The 21836-nt window shown below is 42.8% G+C and overlaps 1 protein-coding gene across 1 annotated transcript in view; it reads left to right on the forward strand.

The window, feature by feature from the left end:
- The window catches only part of FANCC (FA complementation group C), a 129364-nt gene that overhangs the window by 43238 nt on the left and 64290 nt on the right, over nucleotides 1-21836 (forward strand). Inside the window, exons 5-8 of the mRNA XM_074953155.1 lie at nucleotides 3638-3754; nucleotides 4516-4580; nucleotides 8725-8889; nucleotides 21340-21496. Coding sequence (XP_074809256.1) covers nucleotides 3638-3754; nucleotides 4516-4580; nucleotides 8725-8889; nucleotides 21340-21496 — 504 coding nt within the window. The remainder of the gene's footprint in view (nucleotides 1-3637; nucleotides 3755-4515; nucleotides 4581-8724; nucleotides 8890-21339; nucleotides 21497-21836) is intronic.

Consider the following 21836-nt stretch of genomic DNA (forward strand, 5'->3'; position numbering starts at 1 on the left):
CCACATCATCAAGGTAGGCAACTTCAAATTCCCTGGATCTAGCCAGAAGGTTATCTACCAGTCTCTGGAAGGTGGCGGGTGCATTTTGCAGTCCAAAAGGCAGCACATTAAATTCATACAACCCTACATGAGTGATGGAGGGTATCTAAGGGGTGCTGGCAAGTACTGCTAGATGACCCAGCCCAGGAAAGATCAGCCTTCATTTATCACAGCCTGTATAGCATATTGACACGTCTTAATGACTTTTCAAAGGAACAACAACAAAATTTTTTCTTAAACTAAAGATGGAGTAGGACTGTACTCCATAATCTGGCGATTATTTTGGGGTAGTCTTAAGACAGGGATGATGCTACTGATCTCCTTGGTAAAGCTCTTTGAGATGTACTAATTAAAAGGTCTGTACAAGTGTTGGGTATTATATTACTTTTGCACAGTGGGGATGAAGAGCCTATAAACTAGGCTCTACTCAACAATACAGACTTAAGATTCCTTTGACATCAATCCAATACAAAGAATCTATCACTGGATTTGGAAATCTTCTTGCTCATCAATGCTACCCCTTGTGGATTAGGAAAAAAAAAAAATCTTAGATTGTAAACTCCTTGGAGCAGTGACTGTCTCTCTTAAAAGCTACTAGCACAACAGGGCTCTAATCTGAATTGTGGCCACTGACTATTGCCATAACAAATATTTAATAATAAATAATAAACCATTGTTCAATGCAGGTGCAACACAGTTGAGTTGAATACACTGGATGGTAGAGAAGCAGAAAGAGGCCTTCTACCATTGTCCAGTGAGTATTGTAGTAACCTTATGCAATAGCTGAGATTTCCTTCTCTTGCTCTCTGCATGAGTTGAGTAGGGTTCAGAGTGTCTTCTGCTCTCCTTCACCTCTCTGCGCAGACACAGTATGCCTTTACTCCAGAAGTCCCTCCTGTGGCAAGAGCATTTCTGTTCTGAGCCCAGTAGGAAAAAGCATACTGGCTTAGGATAGTCTTCTTCCAGAACCAATTGCAGTGTTCCCCAGACTACCTGCTTTTTCTCTTCATTGTACTCTTTAATCTGATACTTAGGCCATCATTCACTATTTGAGGAACTTCACAGGGACCTACCAAATCCAGCCAATTAGAGAACAGAGATGGTAAATGCAATGTAATGCATGTTAGATGGAACAATTTGAACTAGTAATACATGTTGATTGAACTTAACTATGAACTCTGAGGAAAAGGACCTGAGTGTCATTGTGGGCGGTTCATAGTGCATGACAATCACAAAGCAAATGTTAGGATATTAAGAAAGGGGTAAACAATACTGGAAATACTATACTGCTATATAAACCAAAGTCATGCTCTCACTTTGACTACTCTTCACTTTTTTGTTCACCCCATATTGAAAACAGTATAATAGAAATAGGTCCAGAGAGGGAAATAAAAGTTAGAAGAGATTTAGAAAAATTTGTCTGAGAAGAGATTTTTGTAGATTTAACGTCTTACCGTAGTGCTTGACTCTCAACTAAACAATCCCAGATAAGTTAAGGCTTCGGCTCATCTACAAGGCCTCCTAGTTTGTATGTAATGATGGCAGAAATCCTGTGAAGGTAATGGTGCATGGCACTCATCGTGTGTAGTGACACAGTGGTTCCTCTGGCTCCATGCTTGGACAAGGAGTCTTCAGTTCTGCCATCTCCCTGAATCTTTCAACTTGCATTCAGACCAGCAATCCATCCCCTTGCCTCCTTGCAGCTGCTGAACCCTCCTAGTTTCCAGGTGCTGTCTATCTGATAGACATTACCAGAGTAATTAGTAATTTAATTATGGGGAAAATGTGAAGGTGAATAAAGTTTCTATTTTGATTATATTTGGAAGCTTGCACACCAGGAAAGTTCCCTTTTTGCTGATTTTTTCCTGCTTTGAAATTTTTTAAAAAAAAGTATATTTGCTTTTGTCAAACTGCTGTATAAAACAATTGCTACAATATTTTCCTTTCATTTTCAGTTTAGAACAGTTGCCACTAGATGGTAGTAGAACAGCTATTCTTTTGCTGAAAGCTCTAAAATAAATCTTAAAATTCAGGCATTACCATAAATCTTCAGTGTAAAATAATCCTGTAGAAAAGAATACAAAATTATACAAGAGTTTGGGATGCACATCTCTTGATATTCCATAATTGTCTTTAGACTTTATTGCATTTCTATTGCTTGATTATTATCTTATATACAGTGCTTCAAACTGGGCATATTTTTAATTCCAGGACCAGCGAACCGGTTAAAGATATCCAACAAAGCATATATAAATATTTGGATTGGAGTTTTGAAAGCAGGAATTAAACTGCTTCATTCTTTTTAGTTGAGAATTTTAGATGAGGTTCTCTGTTCAAAAAAAAAAAAAAAAAAAAAAAATCGATCAAGGACTCAGTACCACTGAGGTCACAGGACTTTGGTCTCAATCTGCCTTCCAAATACATATTTTGAAGAAGCGTCTTCAAGTGCCTTCTTATTCAGTGTCTGCTCATCCTAATTCACTCAGTCACAATAACCTAGCTTTCATACACATTTCCATATGATTAATCATGTTGAATTTGTATGTTGTTTAGGTAGCTATAACATGTAAGGTCCTGATTCAACATGCACCTGAAATGAACCACTGAGGAGGAATATGCAACTGTCTAGTACTACGTTCCATTAGAATATAACAGTTGACAATTGGAAATTAAGAAATGTAATTTTTTGATTAGCAAAATACTAATGTAGTTGTGATAACACTTTTCATAAGAGCAGAGCTGTTCATACTGAGGGATGTTCAAGTGGGCGATACCTTGGTTTGTCCAAAAGCCAGCATATCTTGCAGTGCAGTGCCTTACTAACATGCTGGGGTATTGGTTTGGTACTAACTCAGAAGGAAGAGTGCCACCTACAGAATCATCAATGGCACTTCCGGCAATCATTGTTCTGGGCTCTTATAAAAATTCATTTGATTTCAACTTACAGCAAATACAAATAGTTGGTATTCTATTTTTTTAATATGTTTTCTAATTGTTTTGAAATTTGGTGTAAAGAATTTAGTAGTGAAAGTATTAAGTAAATGTCAACATTAAACCATAAATGCTGCCATTAACTCCCTAGTGAGACAGCTAAAAAAGGGCCAGATCCTCAAGTATGTCCAAAATATTCTAAGCATAATTGAGGGAGTAGTGTGAAACTCTAGTGTAAAATTCCCTTTGCCACCATACTGACTGATGTTGCTCTGTGCACTTCTTTCCTTGTGCACAGTGTTAGTGGTCTGAGGGGTACTTGAAGTTACACCAGCCTGGAATGGCATCCGGGGGCCTAAAAGCTAGCTCAGGATCTGTGTAGTATGGGGCCATCCTGGCCAGGCCCTTTTCTTGCTACACTAGCACTATCAAGAGCATGTGACATCTGAATCCTTGTTTTCGCTGTCAGCCACAGCAGCATCACCCCAACTCTAGAATGCTCTTCAGCCGAGCAACTTTCACTGACTTTTGTGACCAAAGTATATTGGTGGTGTGGTTCAAAGTAGCCACGGTTCATCTGAGGATCTGGCCCAAAATCTAGGTATAACAGTAATATCAGACACTAAAATATGTTTTATTGTTTCTCCTTCACTATGATTTCATCAAGAGCTTGCTGTGCCATCTCCTTTCTTCTTCATGGGGAGCTAACGAAGTTGGTACTGGTACCTTTATTTCTGCTGTTGGCTGCACGTCTGCAGATTACTATTCTAAACTGGTTAAAAATGTGAGTATTGTGTAATGGAGGTTTTATTAGTAATAAATCACCAGTTTGTAAGTGTGTGTATGAAAATGTCATTGCTATAAGAAACATGAACTGAATGACTTAACTTTTCGTACCTTGGTTCCTCTTACAGCCTTTTAAGGAAGAAAGATAAAATGGGAGATGAACAATGATTTTTTTTAAAAACCATACACTTTAGTATAAGCCTCCCTTTTTGTCTCTTGTCATGTGTCACTAAAATAACTATTAGATAAGATATGTTTTGTAACATTATGAAATTTAGGGAAAATATTGTGGCATTTGTTTGCCAGAAATGCCGTTACATTTTCTTTTTGACTGTGCACACTATTTACAATGCTAGTTGAACCCTATATTTTGGGGAAATTAGTGATTTTTCATTTCCCTGTAAAGTCATAGGAATATTTCATAAAAAGATTTACTACTTATTTTGGAATTTTTACCCATTGTAAGGCTTTAAAAGTTAGTTCTCAACTCTTGGGATGCAAATCTGTAATTTCACTTATTTGCTTGCTAATTGTATAATGGGAATGATATGATGGGCATTTAACAACTTTAGTACCTGTAATTGTCTTGAACACTGATCTTGAACTGGGGGGAGGGGGAGGGAACTGACTCTACAGAAAAGGCTACTTACCACTATTGAAACATCTCACACAGACAAATACAACTGATGTCTTCCTATTTGCAGTGTGTGTGTGTTTCTCTCTATAAATGTTTTTAATGTCATTGATTTTGTTTAACAGATAGTCTCATCATTAGTGACAGAACTCAGAGGAAATCAGTTTAATGGACTTAACATTCAAGGGAGGTAGGTGTTATCTAAACTTCATTTCAATAAGTCTTAGTATGGATCATTGAAGTTCAGTGAGGTCCTTTCAGAATTTGAAACATTCGACTTAAATATATTTAGAATCATGGTAATATTTAGGTTTCAGAGTAACAGCCGTGTTAGTCTGTATTCGTAAAAAGAAAAAAGAAAAGGAGTACTTGTGGCACCTTAGAGACTAACCAGTTTATTTGAGCATGAGCTTTCGTGAGCTACAGCTCACTTCATCGGATGCATAGCATATCGTGGAAACTGCAGAAGACATTATATACACACAGAGACCATGAAACAAAACTTCCTCCCACCCCACTGTCCTGCTGCTAACAGCTTATCTAAAGTGATCATCAAGTGATCATCAAGGAAGGCCATTTCCAGCACAAATCAAGGTTTTCTCACTCTTCCCCCCCCCCCCCCAGACACACATATAAACTCACTCTCCTGCTGGTAATAGCCCATCCCTCTTTGAAACCTCTCTTTATAATGCGCATGATAATCAAGGTGGGTCATTTCCAGCACTAATCCAGGTTCTCACCCCCCCCCCCGCCACACACACCCCTCCAAAAACCACACACACAAAAAACAGGGGGGGGGTGGTGAGAAAACCTGGATTAGTGCTGGAAATGACCCACCTTGATTATCATGCGCATTATAAAGAGAGGTTTCAAAGAGGGATGGGCTATTACCAGCAGGAGAGTGAGTTTATATGTGTGTCTGTGTGTGTGGGGGGGGGGGGGGGAGAAGAGTGAGAACCTTGATTTGTGCTGGAAATGGCCTTCCTTGATGATCACTTGATGATCACTTTAGATAAGCTGTTACCAGCAGGACAGTGGGGTGGGAGGAAGTTTTGTTTCATGGTCTCTGTGTGTATATAATGTCTTCTGCAGTTTCCACGATATGCTATGCATCCGATGAAGTGAGCTGTAGCTCACGAAAGCTCATGCTCAAATAAACTGGTTAGTCTCCTAGGTGCCACAAGTACTCCTTTGGTAATATTTAGAATTACCATATAGCTTTGGTAATGGACAAGCTAGGTAAGTGGAACATCACAGAAAACCTTTTACTTACCAGATAATCACAGCCTTGGGGTATAGGGTAGCATGTCTGCAGTGCTCTTACATGCCCCTCAGCCAGTTATGTATTTCCATTCCTTGTTCATATCAGTGAACAGTGCAGGTATTATTGTATGCTTATTATGTGACGTCAGAAGGGCAGATGTCACCACTAGTGCACAGTTAGCAAGAGTCCAAATTTGTAGTCCTTACTCATGCTGAGGAGTCCTGACTCTCACACTAGTACCATTGAGGTTACCCATGTGAGTAACTACTACTCAATGCAAGTAGATTCACTGTTTAAATACGTGGAATTGGGTGATAGTGTTGTTTGAGGTGACTGAGCAGCAGTCTCTTTGGTAAAAACAATTTTATTTGTTTAGTTCTTGATTTCCTCACCACTTTGAATGTGTCCATCCCTCCTTAGTATACCTGGTACTGTGGGCTTTTTGAAATGAAGACTAACCTTTTAACAAACATTTAAATATTTTTAGAATATACCAACAGAACCTTTGATTACATCTGAATCAAAGTTTGTCAGTAAAAATTAAAGCAAAAATAAAACAGAGGGATACATACCATATGTATTCAATTAAAGTGTGGTTGTTACTTGAAAAGCCTTTGTGAAAGTGGCTCCATTTTACTCAGAGGTGCACACTGTGTATAGTCTGTCATAGGTGCTCACTTCAGTAACAAAACAGATTTTTACTACTTGTGCTAATACTACAGGATTTATATTGCAGTGGGAGAGCAAGCAGGATTATATTCCTTCTTGTGCATTGTCAGCAGAGTAGTTAAGGATCTGATTGTCCAGTCCTAGATAAACCTGCAATAGGAGGCCAGGAGACAGGAGGGGAGTCTGCACAGAAACCTGGCGTCTTTGCATTAGCTCTCGGGCAACCTACCCACACCCTTGGCTTTCCTGCAAAGGGTTAGACTACTGTGGACTCCCTTGTCTGATTCTGCCCCATGTCTCTCTCTCACACACTCTAAGGTTCAGGGAGGGATCTCCAAGGGTATGTCTAAACTGTAGTTAGACTCATGTGGCTGGCCTGTGCCAGCTGATTCAGGATCATGGGACTCTGGTTTAGGGGCTGTTTAATTGAGGTGTAGACGTACAGGATCAGGTGCAGCTCTGGGACCCTTCCACCTCACAGGGTCCTAGAGCCCAGGCTGCAGCCAGAGCCTGAATGTCTATACCTATTTCCATATTCATTTTTAAACTGGAGATATTAAGTCAAAAATTTAGGAAACTTTGAAAATATATCATGTAGCATTTCCCCACTGTAGACATCAGAAGGACCATCAACAAATCACAATATGTTCAGTTCTTATTGCTGAATAGGACACTGTAAATAACTATAGTTTTCATCCATCAGTACCCTTTTTCCAGGAGACTTGAGGGATGTTTCTGGTCAAAAGAACAACCACATTTTCAAAATATAGCTTGTTAAATTTTACCTCTGAAGTTCAGATGCATGGGTAACGTGACAGGGTTGGGACTCACCACTGCAGTGCCTCCTGCTGTTCGGTCAGGGAATTAGCTCAATTTATGCAGAGTGCCCTCTGCCGGTGGTGTCCCATCCATCTCTCTCCCTCAGTTGGCTTCTCGACCCACATTGCTCCCAGCTTGCAGCATCCTCTTCAGGACACTGCCCTCCAGCAATGCCCCCAAGTCCACACTCACCCCTTCTGGGTGCAGGGGTTTAATCAGGAGTCTTTGCACCAGCCTCAGTGACCTGCCACAACCCCCAAGTCTAGCCCCTCTTATGTCAGGGGGCAGATTGCAGCCTGATTCAGCCACCGCTCCACAGCCCAGTGCGGCACAAGGGGGAAAAGAGGGTGGGGACCCAGGCCCACCCACTACTCTGGGTCCCAACCCAAGGACCCTCTAACATCAGCCTCCCTGCCCTCCTTCTCTCCCCTTCCTTTCAGTCTTCCCTGGGTCACTTCCCCTCTGACACCATTGCACCCTCTAAGCCCTTCTATTCAGAGCCAGCAGTCTGGCAGGTATCAGGCTGGAGCTCTCCTCTGCTTCCCCAAGCCTGCCCAGCACAATGCTGTTCTGGGTGCTGGTTTCCTGCTCAGGAAACAGACCTTCCCCCATGAAGGTCTGGGACAGACTGACTGCTCCCTTCCTGGGCAGCCTTTATATAGGGCTGAGCCTGGCCCTGATTGGCCGCCTAAAGCTCAGTTCTGATTGACTCCGGACAGGCCCTTCCCTATTGGCTGCCAGACTGCACAGCTGCACTGGCCTGCCCTGGTCCACTCTTTCATGGGGGTGAGGCAGCCACCCCGCTACAGGTAATAACAAGTAATTTTGTACATAAACTGGGAAATACCTACTTTTGCATATGTAATTGCTTATTTTGGCTGCCCAGTTAACACCCTCATCCATATGTGAAAAAGTCAATCTTTTTAAAATTTGGCTTTAAATATTAAGTTATCCTCCACCTTAGTACTATTTAGATTGCACCATCATTAATCTTTTCCAAAAGTGCAATCTTGTTAGGCAGGGTCAATTACTATGCTATGCTATAGTAATACTATGCTATACAAATACTATGCTATACATCCCTTCAGTTGTAGATCTTTAAGACAAATCCTCGTATTTTATGCCTGAGCACTTGAAGGTAGCAGGATTTATACTGTGGTGTGCACTGGAGTAATTCCTGCTGGAATGAGAAAAGCCAAAAAAACCATAGAGATCTCAAAGCCAGCTTGGTTGTCTCCTGTGAGAACTTAAGATACCCATGTGGGAGCTGTGAAACTGTAATCTTCCTCTGAGGGACTGCTTTGCTCTTTATCAAACCGGGAAAGGCAAAATATTCATTGCTAGCAAGGCATATGTAGCTATTGAACACCTGCCAGCACTTTAGAATTGTTTGAGGTCCCTACTGCAGTATGTTTACCATAGTCCTCAGTGCCAACATACAGAAATTCTGATTGTTTTGAAGTATTCCATTTGAGAATACTTCAGCATTTGCTACAATAAATAATTGTTTTCTTGACTTTAGAAGTTAAGACTTTTGAGTGTTTTCTTTCCCTAAAATAAGAAACCTTTTTTATTTCTCCAGAGTTTCAGATGATCATGTAACTGTAGTGTCCCTTTTCTGCGTCCCTCTTATCACTTTGCCTGATGTAACTCCTCTACTGGAAGCGCTCCTTACCTATCATGGAGGTGGATCACAAGAGGTTCTCAGCTCAGAGTTTTTAGAAGCTGTGAATGAGACATTTTTAAAGTAAGTAACATAGAATATACAGATTATGCCTCCTCACCAAAAAGAATATTAACTCTGTTCAGTTGGAATTACTATTTGGTGAATTTGCATGTTGGATGCATTGAATGTCTTCTGTATTGTGACAGAATATTTTCTTTTTACCTGAATAGCAGACCTAAAGTTGGAACGAAAACAAGGATTCTAGATTGCTGATGTGCTGTTTCAATTTTACTTTCCCTATGATATGTTAGACAGTGTCACTGTAATTGTGTTTTTGGACTTTGCCTTTCACTGAGATTTTGTACCTCTTTGCCATAAATATACTGGATCTTTCCTAACTTCTGCTATTAGAGATCCAGATTTAATTTTGTGTCCTTGCATACCAAAAAATATCGGTTATATTCTTGTCTTTGTGTTGCCTGACAGTTCGTTCTCGTATTTCTATTGAGAACTTGGTTCTCCTTGTTTTCAAGTCTTCTGTCTCCCAGCAGATTATTTTTAACTAGGCACTTGAATACGGTTAACGATATGTAGATTTGCTTATAACTCTGCCTCCAAGGTGGTCCAGTGCTTGGATGAGATTAGCTCATAGATTAAAACTGGAGAGAGTCCAGTGGAGGGCAATGAAAATGATTAGGGGGCTGGGGCACATGACTTACAAGGAGAGGCTGAGGGAACTGGGGTTATTTAGTCTGCAGAAGAGAAGAATGAGGGGGGATTTGATAGAAGCCTTCAACTACCTGAAGGGGGGTTCCAAAGAGGATGGAGCTACTCTGTTCTCAGTGGTGGCAGATGACAGAACAAGAAGCAATGGTCTCAAGTTGCAGTTGGGGAGGTCTAGGTTGGATATTAGGAAACACTGTTTCACTAGGAGGGTGGTGAAACACTGGAATGGGTTACCTAGGGAGGTGATGGAATCTCCATCCTTAGAGGTTTGACAAAGCCTTGTCTGGGATGATTTAGTTGGTGTTGGTCCTGCTCTGAGCAGGGGATTGGACTAGATGACCTCCTGACATCTCTTCCAACCCTAATATTCTATGATTCTATGATAAAGACCAGCACAAACCTCACCAACTTCCATTGGCATCCTCCTTCAATCTCACCTTCTCTAATACAAATATATTGTAATGAGTAGGTATTTTAAATAATCTACCAAAGTAAGTAAGCAAGCAAGCAAAGAAATAAACAAAAACACCCTAACAAAAGTTTCACACTTCTCTCCTTGGACCAGGGGTGACACCAGGGGTGATGGATTCTTCCTAAAAGTGTGTGTGTGGGGGGGAGGGGCACAAGGCCCAGCCCCTGTCCTCCTCTTCCCTTTCCGGCCCTCCCTCCCGCCCTGCATTCTGGCCAAGGCAGAAGCTGGAGCCAGGCCTCCACCTTCCCAGGGTGGGGGGACCCAAGAGCAGCCCCTGGCCTGTAGCTCCTCCCTCCAGGCTCCCCATCCACTTTCAAAAGTGGGAGGGCCTTGGACCCTGTTTGGCACTCCTGCGTGACTGATGTTAGTCATGTCATTCAGTGCAGTCCTTGAAGGCACTGAGATACTTTGGTGTTGAGGGTGATAGAACCTGTATAGAATGGAATAGAATCTCTGAGACCTAGTGATTTAACTTTTGAGTTTGGGCTTTCACAGTGACCACATATGGCCTTGAATACTTCACCCACTTCATTAAACCACATAGTTGGGATGAAATCCCTGGGCCTTATTTCTAAAGATTTTAACATAACTTGTATTTGATCACCTTTTGCATAGACCACTGAAGAAGAGTATACTCATACCTAGAACACTTGAATCTTCACATCCCGAACATTCCTCTAATCATCACAATGTCTTGCAGGGGCAACTGCTGCTCATCACAACCCTGCCTTATAGCTCTTTCTCCTTTCAGCATCTCAAGAGACCAGATACCTTGGATCATTCCTCTGATAAAATTTTTGAGTGGAGAGAGGGCTGTCTTTGTGACCCCAAATAAGAGTCCTTATAATTTATATGTTAAAACAACATATATATGATGTATGTTCATATGGTAGGTGGATTCTCTAAGAGTGTGGACTGGGCAGTAGCTTAAGCAAGAGGATCATTCAGTGAAACAGAGATTCTATCAACTAAAATATGAAGTTCTAGACATAAGAATGATTACAATATCCTTCACCTAGGTTTTCTGGAGTGAAAAGGGTGTTTCCTTCACAATGCACTGAAGTCTTTGCTGGAGTCCATCTCATAAATTTGAAACTTTTTGCTCACCTGTCCTCATACTGTGTGTCTGTATTAAACTGTGTCCATATTCTAAGGTTGAAATAGTTTGGCACGATCTACCATAATAGTCAGTAGAAGAAAATGTGGCTGTTACTCTAGATATCATGTTTTCTGAACTAATCCTCAGACTGAGGGTTTTTTTGTTTTTTTTAAAGCCAACAAAACAAAACAAAACAAAACAAAAAAAACCCCTCCCTCTGAAATTCTTGCTTTCGGCAGCTGTATAGCTTTAAAAAGACATTTTTGGAAACTATGAATTCCTCATATATTTAAATGATCTTCTGGGAACCTTTTCTCCCCCATTCATCCACCTTTCTCCCATCTCTTCGAAGTCCCTAAGCTGGCCCCAAAAATAATTTTAGCTAAGGAGGGCTGGACGCTAGTTCTTCTGGAGCCCATCATCATTATGTCTGCGAAGTTCAGATGAGATCGCTGAAGAAGACCAGAAGTCAGTGTTTCCCCCAAAGGCTCTAGTAACAGCAAAATAAAATATTGCATTGGTAGATAATATCAGGGCAGCAATTTTTAATTTATCGTTGTACATGTGCTACTAGATAAATACTCCATCAGAAACTAATGAAGGCTTTTCGTTTTAGTGAAACTTTATCTGAAAATCCAAAAGGAATGGGTGGTCTTTGACTTGTCTGTTTCCTGTGGCTTCAGATCAGCACTTTCCACAAGTAGTGGTAAAAATTCTGGAAGCTTTCCTAGGACAACTGCCCTAGGATAGACTGTCCAAACTGAGTCAATATCACTTGAGTCAACAGGCAATAAATCATTACAAATATTTTTGTCGCTCCTTATTGTGAGTCTGAACATTTTCTGTGGTGATAGAGGGTTTTTCTATGGTCACAGAGGATTTTTCTGAATCGAATACTCTGACCTGTGTTTTACCTTTTCCAGTGATTGTTTATCACAACAAGCTAAAGGAATTCAGTTTGTATTGTTGTTGGCCACTTTATTCATTGAGGGCCTCTGAAAGTACTTGTGAGAGTATTCCTATGCATAGATGTGTTGAGCTCATTATTCTTTGTATGGTGGGCTCTTGGTCTTCTGTTGAGGTTCTTGTAACCTTCAGAGGGACTTAGTTACATTTTTCTACTTCAGTCACCTTTCATTATTTACCTCCCTATTCTTCACCTCTGTCTGTCTGCCCTTTACAGCCTCTGACCTCAAGTTATGAGCCTTACTTGGCTTCTTTCTGGATATCCAAGAAGAATGCTCCTTTAATTAGTTATTAGTAAATGCTAGAAAAATATTGTGACTAGTAACCTACCAGAGAACCCAGTGGTGTCCCCTGTGAAGCATGCCCAAGTTCCTCTGGCACAAGGACAGAGAGGACAGTTTGCTCCCAGTATAAGAAATATTTTCCTGCCTATGAGTTAAAGTTTCTCTGTGTGGACTTTGCATTTACCCTTTTTCAAAAATACAAAAGAAGTGTCCGTTTTTCACTTTCACTTTCACATGTCATTTTCTGATTTAAAATCAGAAAGAAAGCTTGAAATAATAATACATATCAAACCACAAAAAACAATATAAAATTAATGTTAATCTAATCTGACACTCTTCTTAATTCACCCTGCTGAGCCAAGATGTTGTAGTACAGTGCATATAATATATACACATTAATTTAATGGTTAAACAGTATTTTGAAAATGTAAAGTACTGCACATGTGTTAAATATTATTTTTGCTGTTTTCCTCTATCTGGAGACGTAAAATCTTATGTGAAGCAGCTATGTAGACAACAGTTGTGAACAGAAATTATACAGGTTTCAGAGTAACAGCCGTGTTAGTCTGTATTTGCAAAAAGAAAAGGAGTACTTGTGGCACCTTAGAGACTAAACAATTTATTTGAGCATGAGCTTTCGTGAGCTACAGCTCACTTCATTGATGAAGTGAGCTGTAGCTCACGAAAGCTCATGCTCAAATAAATTGTTTAGTCTCTAAGGTGCCACAAGTACTCCTTTTCTTTTTGAGAAATTATACAAGTTTTCAACCACTATCAGAATCCTGCATTCCCCTCCTCTTCATCAAGGTCTGCAAGTGCTTGAAACCTGTTCTTTAACTGCAGAACGAAGGCTTTCTGTATTTCAAGGGACTTCAGCTTGTCAATATCATAACGTCTGTCCCTTGTTTGGTGGACCCACACTTCTCAGTTTTAGCTTGATGGTGGCTGTCACAAGGTGGTGGTTGCTACAAACATCTGCACCCCTTCTCACTTTCACATCTGTCAGTGAGCGTCGCCATTTGCCACTGATCATAGTCAATCTGGTTCTTATCTCTGTCATTTGGAGAACACCATGTCAGCTTGTGAATTTCCCGATGTTCAAATAGGGTTCCGCCAATGACTAGGTCATTCGTATTACAAAAATCAACAAGCCTTTCTCCATTTTCATTCATGGCACCACACCCATGTCTTCCCATTGCTCTGTCGTTGTTTGTGTTGTCCTTACTGACCTTGGCATTCAGGTCTCCCATGACAATAGTTAGGTTGTGGTGTGGTACTCTCTCACACTACAGGTGGAGTTAAAGGTAGAATTTGTCCTTTACTTCTTCATCACTGTCATTTGTCAGGGCAGAGCACTGAATCAGGGTGATATTATTATATTTCCCTTTCAGTCTGGCTCTCATAAGTCTGCTGCTGATGGATTTCCATTCAAGCAGGGAATGCTCCACTCCCTTCTTCAAAAGGATGGGAACACCCTTGTGTTGTGTGTTGTCCATCATCCCATCCAGAAAACAGCAAAGTTTCTCCCGAGGCTGTTGTTAGTCTTCCTGATCCCATCCATCTGCTCTCTTTGACACCCAGCATGTGTAAGCTGTAGCGTCTCATCTCTGCTGTGATCTGAGCTAGCTTTCCTGTTTCATACATTGTCCGTACATTCCAAAAACCCTTGGTTTTTGTCTTGGTGTTGAGCACTTCAGTCTTCATGCCAGTGGCTTCCTTTTGGCTTTCACCACTGGCAGTCATATGGGTCGTTGACTCCTGAAGGCCATCACACGCAGTGATGGTCGATTTCTCTGTTGCTGTTTCCGTAACATATTTTGTTTTTTACGGGACAGGGTTGTTAGCCCTGTGCCTAACCCCCAACCTGGAGGACCAGGGTGTATGTTTTGTCTGGCCCCTCCCTCATAGACCAGTCAAGCCTGGTAGAACCTACCAGGAGCAAAAAGCCCCCACCAACACAGACTCTGGGGATCGTTAGAGCACGCAAGCTGTCCCTCCATGATAAGGCATGGACACCAGAGGACAGATCCTAACCTTAGTTCTGTTTAATTCTGCATAATTGGGTGTTACATTAAGATATGTAATTTTTGTTGTATTTTTAAAAATTTTAATCTGAAACTAACCTAATGCCAGTTTTATAATAGCTGTAAACATATTCCAGTGTGTGTTGTGGTGGGATGTTTCCTCTTCTTGGGTGGTTGCTGTGCTCTGCTTTTTGCCTCATGCATAGTATACCCACGTTATGGTGTTGTCCCACTGCAAACCTATGCTTTCTTGGTATCTTATTTTTTAATTATATAATAACGTATTTTAGCTGAGTTATAGTAGAAAGCTAGTCTTTTCATGAGCTGACAGAGCGTGGATTTGTTGACTTGCAAGATATGCTGTGAGGTTCACTTAACTGAACTTCTATAAATCAGTTGATAGGCAATTACCATTAGACATTATAAATTCTCAACTTTTCTATTAAGGCTGTAGTCACATTTTAAGAAGCAGCATGAATAGAGGACTAAAGAGCCAGTGGCGGCTTAGTTCTAATTCCTGCACTCCTACTTACCTGCTGTTTGACTTTGGGAGAAATCACTTAATCTCTTAGGGTATGTCTACACTGCAAAATTAGGTCGGACAAAGTAGCCCGGGTGGGGTGGGAGAGGAGGGAAGGACAAGGCCACATTGTTTATTGTAGTCACACGAACAATCAAACTGTTTGAATGACAGCCTTCTGTTGCTTGGGCCATCCTCTGGAGTGGAGTGGCTGGCTGCCTGGAGCCTCCGCCCCGCGTTCTTGGGCGTCTGGGTGAGGCAGATATGGAACTTGGGGAGGAGGGCATGCGGTTATACAGTGGATGCAGGGAGGGTCTGTGCTCTTGTTGCGTTTCCTGCAGCTCCAACAGACGCTTCATCATGTCCGTTTGCTCCCCCAACAGACGCTTCATCATGTCTGTTTGCTCCCCCATTAGCCTCAGCATTGCGTCCTGCCTCCACTCTTCGCGCTCACTTAATTCTTTCCTGGCCTCTGCCACTGCATGCCTCCATGCAATAAGCTGTGCCCTATCAGTGCAGGAGGACTGCATGAGCTCAGCAAACATGTCCTCACGAGGGCATTTTTTTCGCCTTCTAATCTGCAATAACCTCAGGGACGGAGATAATGGGGGGAGCGTAGAAACGTTTGCACCTGGGGGGAGATAAAAAGGGAGAGTAAAATTTAAGATGATACATTTCTGAGAACAAAAGGGAGACTCTCACAGTGAATCAACAGGTTTCAGAGTAACAGCCGTGTTAGTCTGTATTCGTAAAAAGAAAAAAGAAAAGGAGTACTTGTGGCACCTTAGAGACTAACCAGTTTATTTGAGCATGAGCTTTCGTGAGCTACAGCTCACTTCATCGGATGCATAGCATATCGTGGAAACTGCAGAAGACATTATATACACACAGAGACCATGAAACAAAACTTCCTCCCACCCCACTGTCCTGCTGCTAACAGCTTATCTAAAGTGATCATCAAGGAAGGCCATTTCCAGCACAAATCCAGGTTTTCTCACCCTTCCCCCCCCCCCCCCCCCCACACACACACAGACACACATACAAACTCACTCTCCTGCTGGTAATAGCCCATCCCTCTTTGAAACCTCTCTTTATAATGCGCATGATAATCAAGGTGGGTCATTTCCAGCACTAATCCAGGTTTTCTCACCACCACCCCCCCACACACACACACCCCCTCCCCTCCAAAAACCACACACACAAACTCACTCTCCTGCTGGCAATAGCTCATCTTACAATGTGCACAGCAATAATCCAAGTTTAACCAGAACGTCTTGGGGGGGGGGGGGTTTGTAGGAAAAAAAACAAGGGGAGATAGGCTACCTTGCATAATGACTTAGCCACTCCCAGTCTCTATTCAAGCCCAAATTAATAGTATCCAATTTGCAAATGAATTCCAATTCAGCAGTTTCTCGCTGGAGTCTGGATTTGAAGTTTTTTTGCTTTAAGATAGCGACCCTCATGTCTGTGATTGCGTGACCAGAGAGATTGAAGTGTTCTCCGACTGGTTTATGAATGTTATAATTCTTAACATCTGATTTGTGTCCATTTATTCTTTTACGTAGAGACTGTCCAGTTTGACCAATGTACATGGCAGAGGGGCATTGCTGGCACATGGTGGCATATATCACATTGGTGGATGTGCAGGTGAACGAGCCTCTGATAGTGTGGCTGATGTTGTTAGGCCCTGTGATGGTGTTCCCTATCCAACTATACTCTCAGCCCAGCAGAAGCAGCTGTCCTATCTCGGGGTCTCTCCTTCTGCCCCTCCACCCCCTCGAACATGATACAGTTCTGTGGTGACCTAGAATCCTATTTTCGACGTCTCCGACTCAAGGAATATTTCCAAGATACCTCTGAACAACATAATGATCCACAGAGGCCTGCCTACCAACATTACAAAAAGAAGGATTCTAGGTGGACTCCTCCTGAAGGTCGAAACAGCAGACTGGACTTCTACATAGAGTGCTTCCGCCGACGTGCACGGGCTGAAATTGTGGAAAAGCAGCATCACTTGCCCCATAACCTCAGCCGTGCAGAACACAATGCCATCCACAGCCTCAGAAACAACTCTGACATCATAATCAAAAAGGCTGACAAAGGAGGTGCTGTTGTCATCATGAATAGGTCGGAATATGAACAAGAGGCTGCTCGGCAGCTCTCCAACACCACTTTCTACAAGCCATTACCCTCTGATCCCACTGAGAGTTACCAAAAGCATCTACAGCATTTGCTCAAGAAACTTCCTGAAAAAGCGCAAGATCAAATCCGCACAGACACACCCCTGGAACCCCGACCTGGGATATTCTATCTACTACCCAAGATCCATAAACCTGGAAATCCTGGACGCCCCATCATCTCAGGCATTGGCACCCTGACAGCAGGATTGTCCGGCTATGTAGACTCACTCCTCAGGCCCTACGCTACCAGCACTCCCAGCTACCTTCGAGACACCACTGACTTCCTGAGGAAACTACAATCCATTGGTGATCTTCCTGATAACACCATCCTGGCCACTATGGATGTAGAAGCCCTCTACACCAACATTCCACACAAAGATGGACTACAAGCCATCAAGAACACTATCCCCGCTAATGTCACGGCTAACCTGGTGGCTGAACTTTGTGACTTTGTCCTTACCCATAACTATTTTACATTTGGGGACAATGTATACCTTCAGATCAGCGGCACTGCTATGGGTACCCGCATGGCCCCACAGTATGCCAACATTTTTATGGCTGATTTAGAACAACGCTTCCTCAGCTCTCGTCCCCTAACGCCCCTACTTTACTTGCGCTATATTGATGACATCTTCATCATCTGGACCCATGGAAAAGAAGCCCTTGAGGAATTCCACCATGATTTCAACAATTTCCATCCCACCATCAACCTCAGCCTGGTCCAGTCCACACAAGAGATCCACTTCCTGGACACTACAGTGCTAATAAACGATGGTCACATCAACACCACCCTATACCGGAAACCTACTGACCGCTATTCCTACCTACATGCCTCCAGCTTTCACCCTGACCACACCACACGATCCATCGTCTACAGCCAAGCTCTGCGATACAACCGCATTTGCTCCAACCCCTCAGACAGAGACAAACACCTACAAGATCTCTATCAAGCATTCTTACAACTACAATACCCACCTGCGGAAGTGAAGAAACAGATTGATAGTGCCAGAAGAGTTCCCAGAAGTCACCTACTACAGGACAGGCCTAACAAAGAAAATAACAGAACGCCACTAGCCGTCACCTTCAGCCCCCAACTAAAACCCCTCCAACGCATTATTAAGGATCTACAACCTATCCTGAAGGATGACCCAATACTCTCACAAATCTTGGGAGAAAGGCCAGTCCTTGCCTACAGACAGCCCCCCAACCTGAAGCGAATACTCACCAACAACCACATACCACACAACAGAACCACTAACCCAGGAACCTATCCTTGCAACAAAGCCCGTTGCCAACTGTGCCCACATATCTATTCAGGGAACACCATCACAGGGCCTAACAACATCAGCCACACTATCAGAGGCTCGTTCACCTGCACATCCACCAATGTGATATATGCCATCATGTGCCAGCAATGCCCCTCTGCCATGTACATTGGTCAAACTGGACAGTCTCTACGTAAAAGAATAAATGGACACAAATCAGATGTTAAGAATTATAACATTCATAAACCAGTCGGAGAACACTTCAATCTCTCTGGTCACGCAATCACAGACATGAGGGTCGCTATCTTAAAGCAAAAAAACTTCAAATCCAGACTCCAGCGAGAAACTGCTGAATTGGAATTCATTTGCAAATTGGATACTATTAATTTGGGCTTGAATAGAGACTGGGAGTGGCTAAGTCATTATGCAAGGTAGCCTATCTCCCCTTGTTTTTTTCCTACAAACCCCCCCCCCCCCCAAGACGTTCTGGTTAAACTTGGATTATTGCTGTGCACATTGTAAGATGAGCTATTGCCAGCAGGAGAGTGAGTTTGTGTGTGTGGTTTTTGGAGGGGGGTGTGTGTGTGTGTTTGGGGGGGGTGGTGGTGGTGGTGAGAAAACCTGGATTAGTGCTGGAAATGACCCACCTTGATTATCATGCGCATTATAAAGAGAGGTTTCAAAGAGGGATGGGCTATTACCAGCAGGAGAGTGAGTTTGTATGTGTGTCTGTGTGTGTGTGGGGGGGGGGGCGGGGGGAAGGGTGAGAAAACCTGGATTTGTGCTGGAAATGGCCTTCCTTGATGATCACTTTAGATAAGCTGTTAGCAGCAGGACAGTGGGGTGGGAGGAAGTTTTGTTTCATGGTCTCTGTGTATATAATGTCTTCTGCAGTTTCCACGATATGCTATGCATCCGATGAAGTGAGCTGTAGCTCACGAAAGCTCATGCTCAAATAAACTGGTTAGTCTCTAAGGTGCCACAAGTACTCCTTTTCTTTTTTCTTTTTACAGTGAATCAAGCAATTCACAGCAGACAGCACATGTGCTTTAGGTACAAGATCGTATTTTGCCTTTTATATTGAACGCCTGCCGGTATGGTGACACATCACAAACGGCTGGGCAACAGAATTCGGTTTCCAGGCAGCCATGGTAAGCTTTTTGTTACACGGGGTTGGCTTCTTACACCTTCATAACATGTGGGAATGGTTTCAAACTGCAACGCCATCCTTTCCCATAGCAAGCAATGCTGGTTGGGTTTCACATTTAAAAGGAGGGGCTGTGGTTTTCGGGTAGATGTGCAGCACACACCTCCTCCCACCCCTCCGCGTGGCTAGTCTCTAGGATGATGCCTTCTCCCCTTCCCCCACTGCGTGGCTATTCTCTGGGATGATTCCTTCACTCCTCCTCTCCCCACCCCGCCACATGGCTGTTCTCTGGGATGATCCCTTTTAGCCAAGCGCAAACAGCCCAGCATGAATGGGGTCCGTTTACTGTTCCCTTACAAAAATTCCCCTATTTCAACCAGGTGACAATGAATGATATCACTCTACTGAGGCTAACGCAGAAAGATATTGACCGAATGTTGCTTGAATGCAACCAAAACCCAGGACCATTCGCTGCCATGCTTTGGTGCTGCAATGATTCCAGAATATTTGCTACTGGCTTGGCGTGAGAAAATGTCCTACCGTGGAGGATGAAATAAGGCAGCCCTCTCCAGAAACCCTCTGCAAAAGGCTTTCATGGTAGCTCCAGGAGAGCTTCAAGGAGATGTCCCTGGAGGATTCCCGCTCCATCCCCTGACATGTGAACAGACTTTTCCAGTAGCTGTACTGGCCGTGAATGCATCCCAATTCTTCAGGGCTAATCAAACATTAAACACTATTGCTTTTAAACCCTGTGCTGTAGTTACAAATGTGCACTCACCAGAGGTGCCTTCTCCGGCTTCAGGGTTGGGGATCCCGCCTTGGGAGGGTATTGGCTCCAGGATGATGAAAAGGTCCTGGCTGCCGGGGAGAATGGATTCACCGCTTGCCTGCTGCGCATTCTCCTCCTCCTCCTCCTCGTCCACAAAATCCTCTTCCCTGTGGCGTGAGACTCCCCCCTTGCAGGTGTCCACAGACAGTGGTCGGATAGTGGTAGGGTCCCCCCTAGAATGCTATGCAGCTGATCATAGAAGTGGCATGTATGGGGCTCTGATCCGGAGCGACGGTTTGCCTACTTTGTCTTTTGGTAGGCTTGCCTGAGTCCTTAACTTCCACGCGGCACTATTGTGTGTCCCTGTTGTAGCCTCTCTCCACCATGCCCTGTTCGATTTTGGCATATATATTTGCATTTTTTCTTTTTGATTGGAGTTCAGCCTGCACAGATGCTTCTCCCCCTACAGCAATTAGATCCAATGTCTCCCTTTCGGTCCACGCTGGAGCTTGTTTGCGATTCTGGGGGGACTGCATGGTCACCTGTGCTGCTGAGTTCGCCACACTGACCAAACAGGAAATGAAATTCAAAAAGTTCCCGGGGCTTTTCCTGTGTACTTGGCTAGTGCATCGGAGTTGAAAGTGCTGTCCAGAGCAGTCACAATGGAGCACTCTGGGATAGCGTCCCGGAGGCCAATGCCGTTGATTTGCATCCGCACTACCCCAAATTCGACCCAGCAAGGTCGATTTTAGCGCTACTCCCCTCATCAGGGAGGAGTACAGAATTCGATTTTAAGAGCCCTTTAGGTCGACGGAATGGGGTTGGTTGTGTGGACGCAGTCATTTTTAAATCGACCTAACGCGGCTAAATTCGATCTAACCCCGTAGTGTAGACCAGGGCTAAGTATCTCAGTTTTCCCATCTGTAAAAGGTAGGTAATAATTAAGATATGCACTTTCTCCTAAAATTGTATAAGTATGTATATGTGGATTGATAATTTTGCATTGATATGCAATCTTTTAAATATTTATTCACTTCATGGCTCAGTTTGTAGAAAACAATATTTTCCCATTATCTCAGGAAGAAGATTGCCCTCTCTGAATCAGCTATCCTAAGCTTGTGGCTTCGTCATCTGCCTAGCCTTGAAAAAGCAACACTGCATCTTTTTGAAAGGTTGATTTCCACTCAGACAAGCTCACTGGAACAAGTAGTGTGTATCATAAAAGATTCATTACTGGTATGTACCACAATTAATACATTACATCTTTTCGGCTGAGGGATCACCAAATACTTCTCTCATATACAGCATCATCGAAATCCAGCAACTTCCATGGGGGAGAGTAGCTGTCATGTAGCTTAATAACAGTAGTGGAAAGAGGAGAAATTTTTGTGCAGAACACCATGACAAATTCCTACTCTAATAAAATATGTTAAAATTAAAAACTTCACAGAACATGATGCCTTGGCATCAAAAGCTTCATCCATAGATCATAAGAAGATAAACAGAAACAGGCCCTGATTGTCAGAGGTGCTGAGTACCCACTTCTCCTTTGGAATTATAGAAAAATTTCCCTTCT

This window comes from Natator depressus, chromosome 5 (assembly GCF_965152275.1).
Source record: "Natator depressus isolate rNatDep1 chromosome 5, rNatDep2.hap1, whole genome shotgun sequence".
Classification (NCBI taxonomy): Eukaryota; Metazoa; Chordata; order Testudines; family Cheloniidae; genus Natator; species Natator depressus.